The sequence below is a fragment of the Marmota marmota genome, unplaced genomic scaffold, assembly GCF_001458135.2.
Source record: "Marmota marmota marmota unplaced genomic scaffold, marMar, whole genome shotgun sequence".
In the NCBI taxonomy this organism is placed as follows: domain Eukaryota; kingdom Metazoa; phylum Chordata; class Mammalia; order Rodentia; family Sciuridae; genus Marmota; species Marmota marmota.
In genome coordinates this window covers 37,446,184-37,470,054 of record NW_026000108.1, presented here as the reverse complement: position 1 = coordinate 37,470,054, position 23,871 = coordinate 37,446,184, and the positions used below count along the sequence as shown (strand labels likewise).

General features: G+C 35.7%; 1 protein-coding gene across 2 annotated transcripts in view; it reads left to right on the top strand.

The window, feature by feature from the left end:
* Positions 1-23,871, top strand: part of Corin (corin, serine peptidase) — a 256,203-nt gene that overhangs the window by 202,747 nt on the left and 29,585 nt on the right. For both annotated transcript variants that reach the window (XM_048784434.1, XM_048784433.1), the window contains exons 12-16: positions 3,055-3,200; positions 3,992-4,099; positions 7,283-7,396; positions 9,515-9,625; positions 10,740-10,866. In XM_048784434.1, coding sequence (XP_048640391.1) covers positions 3,055-3,200; positions 3,992-4,099; positions 7,283-7,396; positions 9,515-9,625; positions 10,740-10,866 — 606 coding nt within the window. The remainder of the gene's footprint in view (positions 1-3,054; positions 3,201-3,991; positions 4,100-7,282; positions 7,397-9,514; positions 9,626-10,739; positions 10,867-23,871) is intronic.

Here is a 23,871-nt window from a genome sequence, read left to right as displayed (position 1 = left end):
GATCAGAAGTGTTGTTCTGGAGTGCACTGTTTGCATTCAAGTTCTAGATCCCTAGCTGGAGTGGAGCCTTAAGGCAAATTCTTCAGGCTCTCTGCCTTGGTTCCTTTACCTAGTAAAATACTAAGGTAATGGGTTGTTGTGAGATTAAATGAAAATGCATAAACAGAAAGTCCTCTCATGGGTTGTGAGCCCTGTGATGAGATAGCTATGATGACAGCACAGGAGCACAGTTGCTTAGTGAAGGTGTTGTTCGTCCTCCATGCCATGGGTTAGAGATTGCAGTACAAGAATGTGCCCATACAAGATGACTATCACAGTCAGTGCTGTTTCCCATTAAGGGTGACTATGCAGATGTGCTTGCCAAAACATGAGTGGTAACTACACAAACCATATGTTAGGATCAGAAGTCACTTAGAACTTCAAGAAAAGGCAATAATATCAATATAGTAGACAGATGGGAAAACCATAAATTAAATACTAAATACCAAATGGATGACAAAATAGGGCCATCTATGGAGTCATAACAGGAAACAATAAAATTACAAAATGATTTGGGGTCCTTGTTAAATCATACAAAATGAGGAGTGTAAAAATATCAGCTTGTGCAAAAATAGTTCTGAAAATTTCCGTCAAATTGTCTTTTCAAGTATCACCAATAGAATAGATAACAACTTTATATTGAAAAGCCATTTGTAAATCTCATTCTACTTTTGCTAAGTAAGGTCAATGGTGATAGTGAATAATTATTTTTAATAGTACCTCACATAGTCTTTGATTTTTCTTATATGTACATAAAATTTTTTCTGAATGCAAATTCTTTGCTGTGAATATAAATTATCTCCATATAAAATTTTATAATTTCAGGGTTCAAATTTTAAATTAGAATGACTAAGATGAGACTGGTTCTGAGGAATTATTCAGTTAACATTTTGGTGAACTTCTCTGGATGCTTTTATTCTGTTTCTTAGATTTTACTCATATATCTTTCATCTTCAGTGGCTAGCAGCATAAATTTTATATTTTGATATTTGTTTATAAAATTTTAAATATTATGACAAGAGATATGCTAAGAAGCTCATGAGCAATACTTAGTTGATGTTGCCAAGACTGTTTATTAATATTAACAGTTAACTTTTAAGTCATTTGTCTAAAAAGATATTGAACATTACAGTCATGACAGTATGCTAGATACTTGAGGGTCATTATGCTGTCTCTTGTTCACAATAGTCTTTTGAGTGAGGTGTGAAATGTGAGGATTGCTGCCTATGACTGAGCACCATGCAGGTTATGATGAGAACAGCACTCTCTGGAGTTGTGGTGCTGCATACTCAGTGATTTCCATTTTTTAGAAAAAAAATTGAAGTGGTAGAGTCAGGGACTATGCAGTTTTCTGTATAAGTTAGGAATCTGTGGTTAACTTAAAATAACAGCAGCAATTGAGATATATACATTTGTTGTAAATCTGAAATAGAACTATTTAGTCCAACAGACAGTTATTGAGCACTATTGAACTTCCCATTTTTGCAAACCAAATATTAGAGTGCTTTGGCTTCATTCTCATTCCGAATTCTGAAGCCAAACTGAGTTATGCTTTGCTTGTGTGGACTTACACCTAGATAGAGTTTCTGTGAATTTTCCTCATTTGATTGCTAAACTTTCCCCAGCAGTTTCTAGCAAGACACTGGAACTGATCTTTCTGTAATATATGTCCTGATTCATCTAAAAAAAAAAAGGAGAAACTGGTTGAGATTAGTTATACAGATTGTATAACTTTTGTCCAAAATGCTTGAGATCAGAATATTTGCATAAACTTTATTGGTTGAACATCCGTGAAATCTGAAAATCCAGAATCTGAAATGTTCCAATTTGGATTTTGGAGCATTTCAGATTTTAGACTTCTGATTTAGGGATGCTCAACCTGAAGTTTAAAGTTTGATTTTCTTGAGAAGTAAGAATGTATTTAAAAGAAAATAAATCTGCCTAGTGTCCTTCTGGTTATGCCTACTTTTTTCTAACTATGTAGTTAATTTTTGAGTAATAAAGCAAAAATACCTCCCACCCCCCATATCCCCAGAAGGTAAGGAAACCTCCTTTGAGACATGTTGATACCTAAAGTTAAATATGTCCCAGGCATAAATGAGATAACATACACAAAAGCACCCAGCACAGTTCCTCCTGAGTAGCTGGGATTATAGGCATGCATCACTGTGCCTGGCTTGTGCACATTCTTAGTGTAATTTTTCTTTAAAAAAACAGTTTCACTGGGCATGGTGGGGCATGCCTGTAATCCCAGCAGCTCAGGAGGCTGAGGCAGGAGGATTACGAGTTCAAAGCCAGCCTCAGCAAAAGCAAGGTGCTTAGCAACTCAGACCCTGTCTCTAAGTAAAATACAGAATAGGGCCGGGGATGTGGTCCAGTTGTTGAGTGCCCCTGAGTACAATCCCCAGTTACCCCCCGCCCCTCCCCACCCACACAAAAAACAAAAACAAAACAGTTTCATTTTAACCAACTTGATTTCAATGTAGATAAGTTTGGGACCGCTACCAAGTTTTTCAACAAATTGTTGAAACTGAAATAAGGGAGGCAATGCCTTAGGTAAGCCAGAGTGGCCCATGAGGTGTCTCCCTAGCTGGTCATAGGAGGGAGAGACCTCAGAGGATGGGAATGTTGTGTAGACTCTTGGCAGCAGACTACCCAAAGTGGACTCAACCTGCTTGGTGTAAAGGAGTGGGGAACTTGTCTTCTTGAAAGACCAAAGAGACAATGGGAAAGGCCAACTAGAGAAGAAAATCTGCATCTGGGAAAAATCCTTGTTTCTCTTTTTAAAATGAAATTTCTTTTGGTGAAAGTATATTTCTGGAACATATTCTATTTGTAGAGCTATTTCTCACTTTAGCTTCCTAAATACCTCTATGTATGTGCATGTCTCTATATTTGCATACATTACTCCTTACATATAGACCCAGACTCTCACTTGATAGAATTACAACCCTTCATACATTCCTAACATCTGTCCCATCTGCCTCTGACATTCTGACTTTCTTGCTGTTTTAGAGTACTGTGTGAACACTCCAAAGAACGCTGTGAGTCTGTTCTTGGGATCGTGGGCTTACAGTGGCCTGAAGACACAGATTGCAATCAATTTCCAGAGGAAAACGCAGACAATCAAACCTGCCTGATGCCTGATGAGGATGTGGAAGGTTAATTTTTAAATTAGTTACAGTGGGGCATCTACCATGAATGCACACATCAGCTACCTTTTGAAGTCTTTCTGTTTTGAGGGAGGTGGTGTTGTTGCTTTTCTATTTAGTAGCGAGTCAAGCAGCACAGGACTTGATTTCATTGTTGACTTTCGTGTATATCTGTTAGACATTGTCATCATTTTAAAAATAAGTCACTTTAAGAAATAAATATATTTGAACTCAGAGATGAGTTCAAATTTTCAGCTGTTTGCCCTTTTAACCATACTTCACTTGCAGAGCTGATTGTATATGGTTACTACTTCTGAGCTGCAGTCCTGGCAGTAAAGGTGAACATGAATCTTTGGTTCCTTCATGCTCAAAGCATTTAGGGGCCTTGACAATATAGGATCACTAAATGGAGAAGTGTTATTGAGAACCTGTCCACCATGGGGAAATATTGGGATTTGGAGGTGATTTTGACACACTGAAGGCAGCTGAGTGGTCATAAGCACTGATTACACATGGTACTTTGGGCTCTGGCCACTGTTAGGTGGTGTGTTTAAAAAGATAATTCATCACTGGAAAGCATGGATACTAAATTGCTGATCCAAAAAGATGACAATAAGGATGAAGGAGAAAGATGCTGATTACCAAACAGAAGAGAACCTAGTAAACCTCAGATGTTTTAGCTTTTGGAGGGCTTTCCTGTCTTCAATAATAGCTGCTCAGTGACATGCCGCATGTAAATAGATCATTTAGCTGAAGTTTTTGGAGTTTCTGTTCGTTGAGAGTAATATTGTTTTTAACAGAATGTTCACCGAGTCACTTTAAATGCCACTCAGGAAGATGTGTTCTGGCTTCCAGAAGATGTGATGGCCAGGCTGATTGTGACGATGACAGTGATGAAGAAAACTGTGGTATGTATGTGAGCTTAGGAAAGGGCTGCGTTGAAGAACATAACTTTCAGGTACAGCATTGAATCATGACTAGGATCAAATGCTAATGTGTCTGCTTCTTTTATTACTAAACAGCAGAGCATGGATTGATGTGTTTTTCCTGTAACCTCTTGATTTTCTCTAAATTACACTTCTATTTATAACCTTAATGGTATATGTGCAAATACTTAGTAAAAGAAGAAACCGTTCACAGATACAAAGAATCATTTTTGTAATTTAATTATAAAGAAGAGGTTATATGGTTTTCTGCCAAAATAATAGTATTTTTGTGTGTATTTCCTAAGTTGCCAAATAGGCATCTGGATGCATGAAGACAGAGTTGAATCTCCAATGTTCAAATTTAATAGGGGTTCATTTCCATGCCCTCTCTTACCTTGTCTCTGTCAGCAAAGGATAAAACTCTTCTTGATGTTTCTACCATTGAGCTCCAAAATCACCAATGGAAAGGTGAGAAATACCAATGGTAATTTCAGTGGAGCCAATTCTTATTTTATTTCCCTGTAAACTTTGGTACTTATAAGCTCAGAATGTGCCAGAGAATAGAAAGCAGGCAGTACTTTTAGTAAACAGTATTCTGGAATAAAGCAAATGATTGAAGGGCTATCCAAAGACTGGTTGTGTTATGATTATTTAGCTTGTCATGCCCCAGAATAAAATTGACACTTTTTTCATCGAAAGCACATATGGCAATACATCTTTCGAGATCATTTCATTCTTCTGGCCTTTGAGGTATGAAATATTGCCTTGCTTCCCTAAATGAAATTTCTTCAGACTTTCTTGTTTCACCAAATGTCACAAACAGTCAATAGAAATCCTAATGGCTACCATAAATATGGACAAGTATATCTTCTAGAAAATTACAGCTGTCAGAATGACAGTGCAACAGCCAGGGCTAATTTTTACTATGGAGGAACATATAGTATTTTGATAACTTACTGTGTTTCCTTGTTGTGTCTTTCTTTTAAAAATAAATCAAAATTATTTGAATATCATTTATATGCATTTATTGAGAATGCATTAAATTTGTTTGCTTAAAATGATTTTGATGAGTTATCCTATGCTGAGATGCACTTCAAAATGGGTTATCTTAGATAGTTCACAGAGGTTGCATGGTATTCTACTAGAGTGGCTAGACTCACATTTTCAGCAGGGAAACTAAATATTTGAGAAATGCAAAAACTGGTTTTGTTTTTGTTTTTTGTTTTTTGCATTTCTTGGCAGATAGCTTTGACATGACTAAAAAGTCTGCATTCTGGAATATGTTATACAAAAAAGTACTATAGTATAGGATAGGTTTAATTGACCCTAAACTATCAGGTTTCTAGCTAATAATAAGTTTTCATCAATACTTTAATCAAATAATTTAAGGTGTACCAAAATTCTAAAATAGACTGATCTCTATTAAATATTCAAAAATACTATGGAGAGCTAATCAAGAAAAAAATTAAGATAGGCAAGAAATTAACACATTGGTGTTAAATTAATTGTTGTAAATGTACCAATTTAAGAGAAAATTCTCATTTAATATTTCAAAGCAACTTACAGTAGATATTTTATGTGCCCCTTTGGGACATATGCATGCCCTTACATGGACTTGCAGCAGGTTGGGAGGATAAACCACATACAATTAATAAGGAAATTGGATTGACAGAGACCCAAAAGAGGACTATTAACAAGTCATTCAGTTCCCCTTTTCTGTTTGTTTTCAGGTGTGCATCGGCATACCATTTGGTAATGCAGACACCAGCCCCAAAGAAACTGGGAAACGGGGTTGCATACCAAATTCACGTTTTTCTGATTGATTCTATCCATTGGGGTATTGAAGGAAGTTAAATGCTAAAGCTTTCCTGAGTAATATGATGTTTAACTCTTCATGAATTTACAGATTTCTCCCAGATTCTAACAACATTATTAAATTTTCCCCTTGAAACAATACTTATTTAATTCAGTTATAAAATATTCGATGTGTTAGAAATTAATTTTACTTTGCATTTCTTTAGCACTTTTCTAGAACCTAATCTATGGTGGTGTTATGGTAAGAATTGAATTTTTCAAAAAAAAAAAAAAAAAAACCACAGATTTTTTTTTTCTCAAAGCTGATTCAAAGAAACCCAAATCAATCACCTACAATTTTTCCCCATTTATTTGTACAAAGTCAGATGAAATAACATTTTGGAAGAGACTCCTTATTTGATCAATACTTTGTATTCCACTCACCTTTAAATAAATTATAATTTCCTGGGAACCACAGTCTTAGTGTTCATTACATAAATTCCACTTACAAATGTGTTGAGGGCCTAACACATGCTAGCTGCTATTCAGGCAGGAGCATGAAGGGTGCTTAAAAGCTAAGTGCTGTGCTATCTCTTCCTTCATGCCCCTCACAACCAGGTGAGGACCATGAATCTGACTGGAGTGACAAACACATTAGACACTTGGCATGTTTCAGAAAACATGAAATGCACTTCATTTGAGTCAAATGGCATTTATGAAGTCCACGATAAATGCTTTTTATTGCATATGCATATTGCAGCTCAAGTTAGGGACATAGAGCCTTGCTCTTGTCCAATCATGTTCATTTCTCATATTGATTGATAAAGTTTCCAACCTTAGATCTCTGACTTCTGTAAAGTATTTCCTTTTGCACCTGGCTCTTAAAACTAGTTTTGTAGATATTTAGCATGGGGAGAAAGTGTTTTGCTAAATTTACAGATATCCTCTCAAATTGTAAAGTGAAATTACATTTTAAGATCACATGCATTTGTATCTCTAGGCTTTGGCATACTTGCTTTAAAGCACAACTCATTTTTTGTAGAGAAGTCTTATGTGTTGGCAAATTGATTCAGAAAGCAAAAGGAGCAGCTCAATGTGAATGTGAATGAGTAGTTGCTTTTTCATTTTTTTTTCCTCATTTCCCATATGTTGATTTTGTTCTTCTGTTAGGAGAGCTTTATGGTGCAGGATAAGGACTATTGGGGGCTTCTACTCTCAAAATTATGATTTTCATGGTATACATAGGTGTCAAAACTTTTTAAGAAGAAAGAAAATATGATTGTGTTTTTAATTTTTCTACATTGCTTGATCAAATTCATCCTCATTTTCAACTGTACATCTGTTGCAACTAACCTTTTCTTCTGTCTCCAGGTTGTAAAGAGAGAGATCTTTGGGAATGTCCATCCAATAAACAGTGTTTGAAACACACAGTGATCTGCGATGGTTTCCCAGACTGCCCTGATAACATGGATGAAAAAAACTGCTGTAGGTGCTAACATGAATTTGTCAACACAATGTTTTTATTGTAAACACAAGTCATTTTACTTTGAATACAAATTAGAAATTTGGAGAAATGTATCAAAATCTTTTAGCTTATTTAAATCATACATGCCAAGAGGAAATCAGACATGTGAAATGTAGACACATGTTATTATTCTAACATTATTTGTAAAATTATGGAAAAATTAATAACCACTGAAATATCTAAAAATAGGTGATATAAAATAAAAACATGTAATGAAATAATGGACAAACATTAAAATCAAATTAGAGAGGAATAGTTTCTCCTGGGTTCATTTCATAACTTTAGTTGATGTGCATTGGTAAGCTTTCCGTTACCGTCACAAAATATCTGATATAATCAACTTAAAAAGAAGAAAGGATTATTTGGGCTCAGAGTTTTGGAGGTTACTACAGTCCATGATTGGGTAGACTCATTGTTTCTTGGACCTGTGGTGAGGCAGCATTTCATGTCAGATAGCATGAGCAAGGAAGATCTGTTTGGCTCATGATGGTGTGAAAAGAGAGGAAAAGAAAGGAATTGGGATCCTAATGTATTTTTCATGGGCATACTTCCAGTAACTAGAAGATATTCCACTAGACTTCACCTCTTAATTGTTCCACTATCTCCTTCTAGTGCCACAGGCTGTGAACCAAACCATCCACAAAAAGGCCTTTAGAGGATATTTATAGTAGTTGAATGAAACAAAGTTTCAATATTATGTGAATTGTTGCCCTGAATTTTGAAAGAACATATGCTGACATATAGGAAATGATTAGAAGGTCACGAAAATTGACAATTATAATCCCTGAGTGGTGAGGTTATTAAATTTTTGTGTTTTAAAATTTTTGTTTTAATATCTGAATGAATAAACATAATTTTCAGAACCAGAAAAATTATCTCTTAGGATATTTTACTAACAAGTTGCAGAAAGCCCAATTCACAAGGACAATGAAAATATTCATAATCTTTTATTATCATATGTATTAAATATGTCTCCTTATCATGTAAAAGTGAAGTGTAGGGTAAATTCTTGAGACCCTGTGTGGGAGTTCAGCACTTTGTGATTCTCAGGCTGGCTAGTGAACAGCCACAAAAGCCTGGGGTGCCCAACTCCCTTGGTCATATTCAGTAGGAAGGAGATAGAATTTTGCTCTTATCTCTGGAATATCACTAAAGGATTCACTCAGGTCAACTTTGGTCAGGGTCACTGCTAACAGTTGGGCACCTTTGTGTAGATGAGAAAAGACGTTCTGCAAACAGCTGAATTCCAAAAAGGAGCTCCAAGCAGGGGAACTAATCAGAAGAAGATGTTGTTTCCTCAGGCTACCTCTGTCCCAGTCTGGGGCACAAAGCCCCGTCAGCAGGGTTTTGGGCAGAAGCTGTCTTGCAAAGCATAACCTATAAAACCGTAGGCCAAGGCCTTTGTTTGGGATCATATTTGGAGTATTAGTTGTACTTAGAAAACAAAAATTGAATTCAGAAAAATGCCATGCCCACCTTAAACTAATCAGGATGCATCAGCTGGGGATGATGGATGTGGAGCCCTGAAGAAAATCAGGTTTCCTTAGAAAAAGAGGAAAGGAAATGGATGCTAAGTAGGAAACCGAGGAGATTTATTATAATATTAACCCCTCCTCCCCCAAAATTATGTGTGACTGAGAGAGTAATTTAATAGTAGGTTTTTTTTTTTTTTTAAGAAAAACAAACATGTCCATTTATGTGAACAGAGCTTGTTTCCTTCCTGTGGTGTCTTTAGTCTGCTCATCTCTCTTGCTCTGTTCTTTAATCCTTGGTCTTTCTGTTGCTACAGGTACCTTTCCCACCCTCCCCCAACCTAGTCTGATTCTTACAACTAGAGAATCTAGGTACTTGGAGACAGTAATTCTGCTGAATTGCTATTTCGATGAGTTCACACCTATTCCCTGAGATTCCACAAGTTCTGTTATTCTGCCTCAATACCTGTTGGAAGGCTCCAGTGAGCACATATTCTTTTCCTGCCACGTTCCTCCTGGCAAATGAGTATGTGCGTGTTAGTGACAGTCACATTTATTTCCAAAATGTTTCAGTCTTCTCACTTCTTGTCTCCCCACCCCCACCAGCATTTTGCCAAGATGATGAACTGGAATGTGCCAACCATGAGTGCGTGTCCCGTGACCTGTGGTGTGACGGAGGAGCAGACTGCTCGGACAGTTCAGATGAATGGGACTGTGGTAAGCTGCTTGGTTTGGGCAGCTGTTGGACACTCTTGTGCCTGTCAGCCATTTCAGCTAAATGAATCCTAAATTACTTCATGGGTTTTACTAACCAAGTTCATCTATTTTGTTTTACTGTTATAAAAGCTAACAGTGGTGATGCATGGATGTTATTTCCAAGCCACGGAAAGTTTCTGTCCAAATTACTCCTATTTGAAATGTCTATATTGCATGTGAAAACTTTTGGGTTCCAATTTTTGTAACCATATACTTCCTAGAAGAGATTTTTTTTAAAGTTTTTATTGTCACTCAGCTTTAATAATGATAGCCTCTCATTCTTGAATGATTTATACTTAATAATGATAAATTTATACATCTCAGAAGAGGGTATTATAGTGGTTCCTCCATCTGCTCTGTGTTCTTGCTCCACATCTGAATGGGACTTGCATCTAGTTCCTTACTAGCTAGGATTTAAAACATTTCCTACCAGTACCACGAATGTGGCATTTCATAATCTTGAGTTATCTGATTAATTCCTTCATTCCCATCCATCTCTCCTTCCATTTACCTGGTTCTCATTTCAGTCCTTTGTGTCATTTGTGATTTGGTTCAATCACAATTCTCATGTGTGTTGTGATTAGTTGCACAGTGTCACATAAATGATCTGTGGCTCATTAAGCACAGAGGCTGCTCTTTTACAATACAGGAATTACTGCATACATGTTAGTCCTAAATTAGCTTCACCTTCACACATTTGCAATCTCATGTGCTTTCTCCTAAGGAAATGGTGTAAAGAGTTACAATTAGCTTCTTATAATGAATATGCAAATCCGTGGGCAAATTCAAGGTAGTGGGCCGGGCCATGTCTCTGGCCATCTTCTAACTCATGAAGGAAAAGTCAAGAACTGCCCGCCTATTTCATTAAAGTCTTCAGTTCTGATGCATTAGTTTTTAGTTTTCATCACACTGAGATCAGTGATGTGCACATGGAGGGTACTTAACAAATGGTTCTTTACCAAAATAAATAAGAATGAATGTATACAATTGAATCAAAGACATATAAAGTTATCACTTGGTTTCATAAAATGAAATGTTTTTAATTAGCATTTCCTGTCTTTCCCCCTCCTACCAGTGACCCTCTCTAAAAATGTCAACTCGTCATTCCTGACTGTCCACAGATCTGCAGTGGAACACCACGTGTGTGCAGATGGCTGGCAGGAGACCCTGAGTCAGCTGGCCTGCAGGCAGATGGGTTTAGGGTAAGGTCAGTAGTTTGTAGCACTGATGAATTTCTCAGAGGGTCTTGTGGAATTTGACAGTAATATTTTCTTCTGAATGCAGAGTGAATTAGTGCTCTCAAAGAGCTCTCAAAGCCAGGAAATGAATCAGGTGAGAGGACCTTCTTTAATTACAGGCACCTGCTCTGAAGAGTGTGGGCTGAGAACTTATTTTGATGAAGCTTCTAAAAGTAAATGAAGTAATTGTATTCTAAGTACTCCTGAAATGAAATACTTTTGTCATTTATAAAGGCATTAAGATGGTTTCCTTTGTGGAATGGGATGGAAAAATCTTGCAATTTCCCCCCAAGAGGTTATTGAAAATTCCTTTTTAAGTGACACAGATTTTTTAATAAATTGAGAAACAGAACTTGAAGTTCCTGGTATTTCTATTTGCTTTAAGTAATATAGGAAATGTAAATTATGAAGTAATTCATCATTTCTTCTTTTTAGCAGAATGAAAAGACACTCTAGGACAGTTTTGATACACTGAAATAGATAATTTGAAAGTTAGAGACTTACTATTTTGTGAAGTTTTCTTTTTCAGTTCCATTGAAGATGAAATCAATAATTTGCAGTGTCTTAGAAAATATATGTGAATGTGTGTGTGTATCTATCTATGCCTGTATGTATATGTAGATACATTTATACACATACACGTATACATGTAATATATTTCTTTTACTACTAAAATATGTGAGATTTTGGAGAAATATAGAAAGGAGAAAATAGAGGATAAAGGCCTTATAAAATTCTAGAATAAGTGGGGCATGGTGGCACATACCTGTAATCCCAGAGATTCAGGAGGCTGAGGCTGGAGGATCACAGGTTCAAAGTCACTCAGCAACTTAGTGAGGCCCTATGCAACTTAATGAGTCTCTGTCTCAAAATATAAAATAAAAAGGGCTGGGGATGCAGCTCAGTGATGAAGCACTTTGGGTTCAATTGCTGGTACCAAAAAAAAAAATCTAGAATAAAAAACTAAGCAGAGGACATTTCCCAGGATCCAGTGAGCAAACTTGGAACAATTTTACAATAATGAGCCATTCAATTATGAGATGGCAACTAGCAGCACATTTTGTTATCCTAGTTTGAAGAATTATGTAACTCCCAGCATCTTGTTTCTATTTCTCCACTGCAAAGACCCATATCACTGGAAAATTCAGTAACTGTAGATAATCTATGCAAATACAAAAAGCTTTAAATTTTGCCAGGCTGGGAAACTTGAATTTTTCAAGATCTATTGAAGTAAACTCCATTTTTTACAACTTTCTGATTGTGTCTACATGAAATGGGATAAAGCCTTTTGAACATGCTAAATTTGATCTTTCCTTCAATACCCAAGATATTTCTTAATGTACAAATTTGATTACATAACTATAGTAACCTTATTGAGAATTCTGAGGCAAAGTCAGAACTACAAAGATTTTACAACTAGAAAATTCTTTTTATCAAGCTACTCCAAATGTAACTCATCTATTGCAAATAAAAGGGATTCTGTTTTATATACTCTACTCTGTATTTCTTTTATTTTTTTATATGGGATTTTCTTATTGTGGTAAAGTACATATAACATGAAATTCCCCATTTTAGACACTTTAAAGTTTTCAGTTCAGTGACACTTAATATATTTACAATGTTGTACACCCACCACAGCTATCTAGTTCTAGAATGTTTTCATCAACTCCAAAGAAATGATAAAACCATTAGACATCACTCCCAATTTCACCCTATTCCAGGCCCAGGTAACTATTAATCTGCTTTCTGTCTCTACAGATCTACCTGTTCTGACCATTTCAATATAAAGAAAGCATACAATATGTACTCTTTTTGTCTGGTTAATGTTTTCAAGCATCTTTGTTATAGTATGTATTAATATTTCATTCTTGTTTATAACTGAATAATATTTCATTGAATAGATATACCACATTTATTTATCCATTCAGATATTTGGGTTGTTTCCACTTTTGCTCTTGTACAAATATTGGATTTAAAAAACACTTATTCCTTTTGCTCCATTTTCTTAACAGAGCAGGAAAATGAAATTTTGAAATTAGCTATCTTAGATATTTCAAATCTATATTGACATGATATTTTCATTTTAGGTAAGTTTATTTCACTGAAGGGCTAAGAAAATGAGATGGAAATGTAGATGATAAACCATACTTACCATTTGCTTGGATTAATAGGTGATGAAAAGCCTAGTAGTGTCAAGTAGTGAAAAGTCAAGTAGTGTCAACTCTTCCCAGGAAATAAGCACTAGAGCTTTTGTACTATTTGATTGCTTTCAAGTTTACTCTTCAGTTTACTTGAGTGGCTCATACATTAACAAGGGCTAGACTGGGACAGGAATGAAAAGAATGGACAAGATGCAGCCAAATTCCTGCTAAGGAAATGGTTGACTTAGGAAGCTGCACTTTGCAACAGTCTCTGGAGACCAGCTGCTGCTCTGCCGATTCACAATTCTGCCACTAACGGCACAAAAGAATTTTAAGTAACCTTGAACCATGTGCAATACCCTTGATAGAAGGGGTTATCTGGCCATGCTTGGCCCACACTTCAACTGCCAACCTGGAGGAGAGGGAATGACTCACCTTCTAGCCTCTGGGGTATAGTCTCATGCCACTGGTCTACCTTTATGCTTTCAAACATATTCTGTACCAAAAACTTGAAGTTAAATAAAGCAACCCTCAATTAATTCTATTCAGTATCCTCCCATTTTGTTTTTTGAGTATCTGCTTATGGGCCCTGTACTGGGCTAGGTATAACATCAACAGAGTTTTTAATGTAATAGGGAAGACACACAGGGAAACAATTGTGAATATAAAAGTTAGAAAAAAGTTCCGGATCTTTTGTTTTCTTTTTTGTTATCTGCAAATAGCAGAGTTCATGGCATTTCTATTAAAATTATATAAGAGAAACATTCTACTCTAATCTTATCTTTGGAGGGGGGCAGGGCACTGGGGACTGAACTCAAGGCCTCTCGGCCACTGAGCCACATCCCCAGTCCTATTTTGTATTTTATTTAGAGACAGGGTTTCACCGAGTTACTTACACCTTGTTTTGCACCTGGGTCTCACTGAGTTACTTATGCCTTGTTTTTGCTGAGGCTAGCTTTGAGCTTGCTGTCCTCCTGCCTTAGCCTCATGAGCTACTGGGATTACAGGTGTCTGCTGCCATGCCTAGCTTATCTTGATAGTAAGAATTCATTCACTCATTCATTCATTCAGCATGTGTAAGAATATCATTGTAGTGTAGTGTCTGTCCAACATTCTGTATCTCCAAGTGAGTCATTTATCTTCTTGAGTTTGTATTTTATAGAACTAGTTCATGAAGAATTCAGGTCTACATCAAATTACATTGCAAGGATTCTATTTATATACTTCCAGGTAGAGGCAGTTGACTAAAAAGACCCAAACTTAGCAGTAATAAAAACATTAAAAAAAGACTTATGCTTAGGATTTTCAGACACAAGTTATGCCTTCCACGTCTTAGAGTGCAAATGGTAGGCTCTCAATTGTTTGTCTAAATGAGAAGATTCGGTGTTCTTTGATGAATTTGAAAAACTTTTTATTCTCATCTGTAGATTTTTCAAAAGTTCACTCCAAGATGGAAGAGTTCACTCTTTGTCTGCTTAGACAAAGGAATAAATCAACCCCCCTAAATACTCTTGACAGTATATTGACTTTGCTACCTGCATGTCCTATATCAAAAACATATGGACATTTATTTAATCAACAGTACAGTTCAGGATTTGGACTTCCCTCTAATATTTGCCAAACGCTCAGCTGAGACATCTGGTATCTGAGGAAGTTAGTGTAAGGGAATGCAACTCTCCACGTCTCTTGGCTCCTTAAGTTCTGTCTGTAAAGTGAGATCATCTGGAAACTGTGTGTCTGGGCTCTACTATTTTGGCAAAAATTCCCTTATGGAGTTGACTGTAATTTGATTTTGTGATCTAATCCTTCAGAGTTGGTCAATGGAATAAGAATCCTTTCAAAGAATGTTTATGTATCTTGTAAAACCACAGTCAAGACAGCATCTATTACCTTACCTAATAGTCCCTAATAATCTCTGATATTAGTTAGCATTTACATTGTAATTTCCTCCAACAGTTTACTTCCAGGAAAAAGTTTCTAACTTTGCATTGCTTTCGTCATGTAAGAACTATTTTTCCCAGGATGCGTTTCTTAGTGATTGACTTCCATGAAACTTAAAGATAGATTCAGTTCTCTGTATTAGTAAACCCAACCCAGGCTGCTGGTCCTGTACATAGAGAAGCAGCTTAAAATCTTGTTATGATCTTTTAAAAATTGAAATATAATTCATATACCATAAAATTGACCCTTTAAAAGTATAAATTCAACAGTTTTTACTATATTCACAGGTAGTCATCAACACTAATTTCAAAACATTTTAATCATTTAAAACATCTTTTCATGTGTGATTAGCTGCTTGTATATCTTCTTTGGAGAAAGATCTAGTCAAGTACTTTGTAACATTCTTGACTGATATTTATTTCCATAATTTACTATCTAGGAAGTTACAAGCCCTCATATTTTCTTTCAAAACGTTTATTTTGTTCCCTTTTGCTCACTTATTTATTGAACACATAATTTACTGAGTGCCTATTCTATGTTAGGCACTGTTCTAGGTTTCTGGAATTCAATGGTGAGCAAACAGACAATGGCCTTTGCCTCAAATAGCTTATATTCTACTATATGTGTTATGAAATCATAACAAATAAATAAATAAATAATATAGGATTTTAGGTGGAAAGTACCATGAAAACTTTTTTTTAAAACAAAGAAAAGGAAAGCACAGTGAACATAGCATATATAACTGCCCTGGGTTCAACCCCAGTACTACAATATAAGTAAAAAAATACTTTGTTTTTAGTTTGAGTAAAATGAATCCCATCAACTGACTAAAAGGGGTCATTTTGGCTATTGTATTGAGCGTGGGCTGTAGAAGGGAACAGGCAGGAACAGGAAGGCAAATTAGGGTGCCAGTGAAGTACTCCAAGCAAGAGATTTTGGTGGCTCAGATCCGTATGCCAGCAGAGGACATGGGGATTAGTGGTTTGATTCTGAGCGTTATAAAAAGAAAGCCAACAAAAGTTCCTGGTAGATTGGATATTGGGTGGGGCTTGAGACAAAGAGAACAGTAATTATTGAATGGCTTCAGAGTTTTTTTGGCTTGAACAACTGGAAAGATGGAATTGACAGACGTTAACTGTTATGCGGCAGACTGCAGATAGAACAAGTCTGGAGAGAAAGATTAATTCTGTTTTGGGGCATGTTGTATTTGGGATATCTGTTAAATATGCAAAGGGGAGGTTTATGAAGCTCAATCAATTCTGGAGTTTTTTAGAGAGATCTAGGATGGAGATCTATCTATCTATCTATCTATCTATCTATCTATCTATCTATCTATCCATCATCTCCGTGCAGATAATACATAGTTTGGGGAGACTGGTGATACAACCGATGGATTGAGTGTAGTTAGAGAAGAGGAGAGAATAAGAGCTGAGATCTAACATTAAGAGGATGGGAGGAAGGAAGTGACCAACCAAAGGGCATGAGAAAGAACCATCAGTTAGATAGGAAGGCATGACTTCCTGGAAAGCAGGAGGAGAATGTGCCTGGAGGAAGAGGCAATGGTCAGTTCTGCCGAGTGCCCCTGAGAGGTCAGGTAAAATGAGGACTGAAAACTGACCCTGGGATTCAGCAATGTTCAGGTCACAGACACGAGCAGTTTCAATGGCATGAAAAAGATAAATGAAAGTAAGTGCTGAACTTTTGGAGGGGATTTTCTTCAGAGGGCAGCAAAGAGATGTAGTCAGCAATTAGGGCAGGGTGAGGTGGAATAGGGTTGACAGATGTTTGGTGCCTCCATTTCCCTGGAAACACTCAGTATTCCATGAATTCATTCATAATAAAGCATTAAGTTAAATAAATTATTTTCTGTCAATGTCTCTTTTTTCATTCCATGTTCTCTTTTTAACTAGCTAAGTTTGGAGGATGTCCAACTGGTGAACCCACCATGTACTATTTCATCTGTCTTCAACTCTGAATCCCTTCATGTGGTCCTCCAGGCTCTAAACCAATTTGGCTTTTATCCTAATTCCTTGGGCACGTTTTTCTCTCATCTCTGCCTCTGTGTCCATATGTGCAACATTTTCTCTACTCTCTCTCTAATCTTCCAGGACTTCATCCATGCCCCGGGGTTTCTAAGAAGACTTTCTCTTTTTTCTTGATCTGATTTTTTTCCTAAATTTTCCATTGTACTTAAATATTGATACTATACAATTTTCATCTTATTTCTGTAATTCTCTATGACATTTTTGTTCTTTATCTTATTTCCTAGAATAGGTTATACAAAATATTAATGAACTGTCTTTTTATTGTGTGATAGACTGTTCCAGGGACTTGATCTGTATGGTTTTGATTTATCCATATTGTACTTTAGTAAGATAAATAAAATTGTTATTTCTACTTTATATATGAGGAAACTGTGGCAAAGTGATGTCAAGGAACTCTGCTAGGTCAGAGAAGCAGAAAATAAGAGCCAGAATGCAAATTCAAATAAGGACAAGGGGCCTCTTGTAAACTACAAGTAGATCTTCCCAGGCACCAAGTAAGCATGATGAGATTGATATGATCAAACACCTTTTTAAATGAAAATGCCTTTTAGCATTGTTTTACACTGAAGTTTCATGCAAGTCGTAGTATCAATTTATGATCTTATTATAGTAGGATTTCTAAGTAAATGGCAGTTAGAAGGAGGAGACTGGGAAAATTCTTATGCAGGATCACAATCCAAGTGTTTTTCAGTTTTAAAACATCAGTTATAGTAATGAATAGGTGCTTGGCATATTGTAAGTAGAAATCACCTGGAGCAAAACCATGAAGTGCTAATTTCTTTCACACAGCAGCTTTGGAGCCTTTCTGGCAGATATATTTCTTGTGCACAGGCAATTAATTTCCTAAACATTTCCAAGAGGCTGGTGGTTTAAATGACTGCCTTGATGAGAGAAGAAATCATACATTCCAATGTGTGGGTTTAGTGTTTTCTGGAACATTTTATTTGGGGGTAAAGGAGAAGAAGAATTTTCCTGAAAAAGTGCCTCACAGTACAGGAAATGGAATGTTTTTAAGTGTTTCCATGACACAACTGGATATCAGGCTTTAATCAACAGTACTAAGGTATGCCTGCCAGGTATCTTGAGAGCATTTCCTTATGGTCACTGATAGCAAAAATATGCTGAAGATTTGAATGTTTGTTAGTAAACTGAATCTCAAACTGTGTCAGTAGAGTTAATGGATAATTTGTGAAATTCATTGAAAACTTCTCAATGGTATAGAGAAATTCACCATTATTAACTAGGATGTAACTAGAAAGGACACTGAATTAATCATATTTCTTTCACTCTCTTAAATCCCAGTTTGTTGTAAAATAAAGTCATCACTAAAAATTTATTTCCATCAGAACTTATAAAAGTAGCTTCCATGTGCTCTCCGTGAGGTGTCTGAGGATATCAGATTCCCTGGGCATCACAATGAACACAGCTTTGGTTGGACATGGATGTGAATGGTTTCTGGGTAAATCAGAATATGACTGACAGTTTGAGTGATCTGCCAGAATTCACCCAACGAGGGGTTGAGCTCTTTCTGTTGGAAGTCCTTATGGCAGCACCTTCCTTTGGGACTTCACCAGGAGACTCCTGGTGATGACTTACTTTCCAATCTCCTGTCTTTGTGTTGTCTTTAAAACCTCTGCAATTGGGTACTTGCTTCATTTTCCATTGTATCCATAGAATCCAAATGGCAGTGGCCATTTTTGTATATGACCTTCTTTCTTCTTGGTCTCAGTGATTGGTTGAGGGATGTGGTTCTAATCCAAGCAGAACCAAAGTGCCACACTTCAACGTCACAGTGATTGTTTGGGGCACATTAAGGTTCTTCAACAAGGTGTGTTAAACCTAGGAGGACTTATTTCCTTTTTGGTCACAAAGATAAATGGATGTGAGTTTGTTTCTGAAGACAGCCAATCCCTTGGTTTACAGAAAAGTCACTGGGAGATAATAAAACCACTGTGTTATCTTCCCTCCTTCCTTGCTCCAGAAGGAAGTGAAGATGAGAGATGGAGAGTCCTGAAGATACTTGGTCCCCTGGCATCAGTCTTTCCAAAGGCCAAACACATCCCACTAGTGTTGATTATATATACATATAATATTGTAAATATACAATATATATATGTACCAGAGATTTAACTCAGAGGCACTTAACTACTGAGCCACATCCCCTGTCAATTTTTATATTTTATTTAGAGACAGGGTCTTGCTGAATTGCTTAGGGTCTCACTAAGTTGCTGAGGCTGGCTTTGAACTCGAGATTCTCCTGCCTCAGCCTCCCAAGCCCCTAGAATTACATGCAGGTGCCACCTCACCTGGCAACATTTCTACTTTTTAACATGCATATTCCAGTGCTCTTATGGATATAAAATGTTCATTTTAAAAACCCTAAAGTTTGAGTATTTATCTTATAATGAACCTAGAACAATATGTTGTTTTAAAATTTTTAATCAAATAGGTGTACATATTTTTAGAAAGCATTTTCTATGCTTTTATCGTTTAAAGAAGAGGAAGAATGAGGAAATTGTTGGAAGGTTTCTATTAGAAAAATAAATTCTACTCTGGTTTGTAGTCTTCCTGAACAAGTGTAATAAAACTGGCATATTGAAAATGAAACTTGTGATCTCAAACTTTACATGATGAACCAAACTAAGGGAAGATAGATAAGAAGCATTTTCTTTGAAATCAAATCCAAGTTGCTGTCAATAAAATATTGAGTCTCTGTTTCTTAAAAATAATAGAAGCAATTGTTCCAAAATGTCTATTCTGAGTCATCAAAAAGAAAGGGAACTTTTCAAAAATGAAATAGCCAAAAGAAAGGAGAATATATTTATTCAAAAACTATCACTTGATACCATTTGTTCAGTTTACTTGTATGACTGAATTTTATAATCAAGTGATATTTTAATTTAAAATGTTTAAGATTAATTAATATTTTATACTTTAACAAAATGGTTATTATAAATAGTTCTTTTTAAAATTTAATTTTCTAATTTATATTAGAATGATAATATAGATTTATAATTATATTTTATAAATTTGTATTTTACTTCATATTATAATTTTGGAATTTTTACATTGGAAATGAATCAAGTATTTAATTTCATTAATTTGTGATATGAAATGTGAACACCATGACTTAATGTTATAACTCAATGACTACCTTCTCTTTGCTTTAAATAGTTTTTGTCACATATTTATAGATTTTTGCCTAGTGTAATTATTAGGCACCACCTCTGAGGCAGACAAATGGATTATAAGAGAAGAAAATTGTGTATTTTCAATTAAGATTACAATAGAGGTGTATTTTTAAAACTACAAAACTACTAGAAAAATACGGTCTTTATGCTCTGCTTTAAACATCTCTATTGATGTGAGTTTTGCCACATTAAGTATGAACTAAGCTGTCTAACCAAATGATTCAATAGTAGTGCATATCCTGTCTAAAACCTACTAATGCCTTTTATTTATTTATTTTTTGGTCAAAATTTCCAGCTTATTCTTTTACTTGAAAGTAACTCATTAGCCTTCAATATTAATGTATCTATCTAGTCTATAGGAATCAAACAGGGATAATAAAATGGCAAAATTCAAAGACACAACTTTGGAAACGAGATACTAGATGTTTACTGAAAATGTTCTAAATTCTGAAAAGGGTATTTAGAATTACAAATAATTTATCTTGTCCACTGTATAAGGCTTTTGTATTTCAAGACCACTGCCAAGTGCTAAGTTGAATACTGAGGGTTTTCCCAGCAATATACACAAAAGAACAGAACTTGTCCTTCAATTGATGTGTCACATGTCATTGCACTCTTGATGTTGAAGAGAAAGGAGTGCTTGACTTGGGAGATTTCTGGTGATCCACATTTTAAAAGTAAGCCAGCTTAACTAGAACACAAGCATGGGATATCATTAAACACCAGGTGACCTGAGGAGAGTAGAGCAAGAATAATTTTAATTGTCAAGTGATCTAATTGCTTTCCTCGGTCTCAAAATAGTTAATTCCTTTTATAATCTTAGGATGTTTCAGAATTCTGGATAAATTGCATCCTGTCATTTCAGTGAGGAGAAAATTATACATTTTTATGTGTCTCTTGACCACACAGATCCTCAGAAGCAATTTTGAGGCAACCTCACTTTTTTTTTAATCAGGTGATTTGATTTTTTTGTGATTGAATGTTTGAGTTCTTTATATAGTCTGAGTTCCTCATTAGAGGTCTGAGTATTTTTTCTTAATAATTTTCAAATACAATACTTGAGCATACATAGAAAAAAATAGCACAAATTTGTAATGAAAAACTGCATTCCTCCCATTTCAGATGTGTAGAACTAATCACTGTAAATAGCATTTGGGCATCCTTGCCAAACTTTTTCTATAATTCCTGCATATATAACCCTATTTTTTAGAAGTTTTTTCACATTGTTCTATGTGTCATTGACCTGCTTACTAAAAGATGGACTTATTTTTTTTCTTATTTAATCTTCTCAACAAATCTGTGGCTTTATTCCCCATTTTGGAGATGAAAAAATATTGAAGCAATAACAAAATAAGTAACTTGCCCATGATCACCCAATAAGCAAATGGCAGAGCTGACAATTGTATACCTATGGTCTGGTGCCAGAGTAACACTCCTTACACTATGAACCATGGCCCTCCTGCTATGTTCTTTTGAAACTCCATAGTATTCATTAACCAATCTACTATCAATGCACATGTAGGATCTGAATAGATATTTCTCAAAAGAAAATATAGAAATGACTAACAGTTATAATAAAAGCTACTCAATTTCACTAACCATCAGGGAAATGCAATTAAAATTATAATGAGATATCACATCACACCTGTACCAATGATAATTATCAAAAAGACAAAAAATATATAACAAGGTTGTTGTGTTAGCCAGCTTTGTCATCACTATGGCCAAAATACCTGCCAAGAACAACTTAGAGGAAGGAAAATTATTTTGGCTGATGGTTTTAGAAATTTAGTCCATGGTTAGCCAAGTTCATTGTTCTGGGTCCAAGATGTGTCAGCATATCATGGTAGAAGGGCATGGTGGAGGCACGCTGCTCCATTCATAGCAGCAATTGAAACAGAGATGGAGGAGACAGGGGGACAAGACACAATCCCCAACGGTATGCCCTTAGCACTCTACCTCCTCCAGCCATACCTCACCAGCCGGCCCAGAGTTACCACCCAACACAGTAGTCCTTTTAAATTAGGATGGACTAATAATGTCACAGCCATCGTAACCTAATTATTTTGCTTCTGATTGGTTCTGCATTAACACAGGGCTCTTATCCTACCATCAAGTGTTTTCTTTAGAGGGATTTCCTTATCTTTTTAAAGATAACACAGTTTGGGGGAGGTTTTTTGTTTTAACTTTCATTTTTCTATTAAGTTATTACAGTATTTTAAGAAATAATTAATAATCAGGGGAAATAATCATTTTTCTTCCAATGCCACTGAATCTAATTCTTTTTCCCTTACTCTTACTCTACACCCCTACTTTGAAAAAAAAAATAACTAATTGCTTAAAAAAAAAAAGGAAAGTCACTAAGCATGTGAATTTGGTGCTAGTGGAACTTCAGTATTTCCATTTTCATCTGGACCTTCTGTGATGCTTGACATTGCTCTAGATTACCTTTGATTTATTTCTCTGAACACTTCCACCAGTCATTCCACATGCACATCACTTTATGCATTGGCATGCACCACTGTCACCTCCAAGTTTCATTAAAGGAGCTCCCTTTCTTTTTGAAAGGAAAAGTAGAGGCTACATGATTTGAATTCACTAGATGTACTGTTCTCTACGGTTGCTACCTTTGATAGTATTAGGTGACTATTTTTTATTTAAATTAAAAATTCAGAAGCTTTTTTTTTTACCTGGGATTTAATCTGGGGGCATTAAACCACTGAGCTACATCCCCAGCTCTTTTTATTTTTTAATTTTGAGACAGAGCCCCACTACATTGCTGAGGCTGACCTAAAACTTGTGATCCTACTGCCTCAGTTTCTCAAGCTGCTGGGATTATAGGCATGTGCTACCACGCCAGGTCAGAAGCTTTTCTCTAAATATAAATTGCCTAAGAGAAAAATCTTTTAAGAAGAATAGGGTATTTTATATAAAAACTAAATAGTTCTGATATCTAAGATTTTTAAAATTCTAATACAGTATAACCAGATTTATTTGAGTGATGGAATGACATCCAAAGAAAGTCTTGGTGGAGATTGAATAAGAATACAGGCAGAGTAAAATAATATTGTCTTATATCCATCTTTACTTTCCATAATCCTTAATAAACTTTAGTGCATAAAAATTTGCAATATGTTGAAAAAATGCCACTTACAATTTTTGTTCTTCCTAAATAGATAACAAATGGCCATTGTCTTTTATTTATTTTATTTTGTGGTATTGCTATATTGCAGGATTATAATGGACAAGAAAAGAGGAGAAGAATCAAACCAGCTAGAAAAATATTATTTTACTTTTTTTAAAAAATTTTTTTAATTTTTTTATTGTTGGTTGTTCAAAACATTACAAATTTCTTGATATATCATATTTCACACATTGATTCAAGTGGGTTATGAACTCCCATTTTTACCCCATATACAGATTGCAGAATTACATCAGTTACACATCCATTGATTTACATATTACCATACTAGTGTCTGTTGTGTTCTGCTGTCTTTCCTATCCTCTACTATCGCCCCTCCTCTCCCCACCCCTTGCCTCCCCTCTTCTCTCTCTACCCCCTCTACTGTCATTCATTTCTCCCCCTTGTATTATTTTTCCCTTTCCCCTCACTTCCTCTTGTATGTACTTTTGTATAACCCTGAGGGTCTC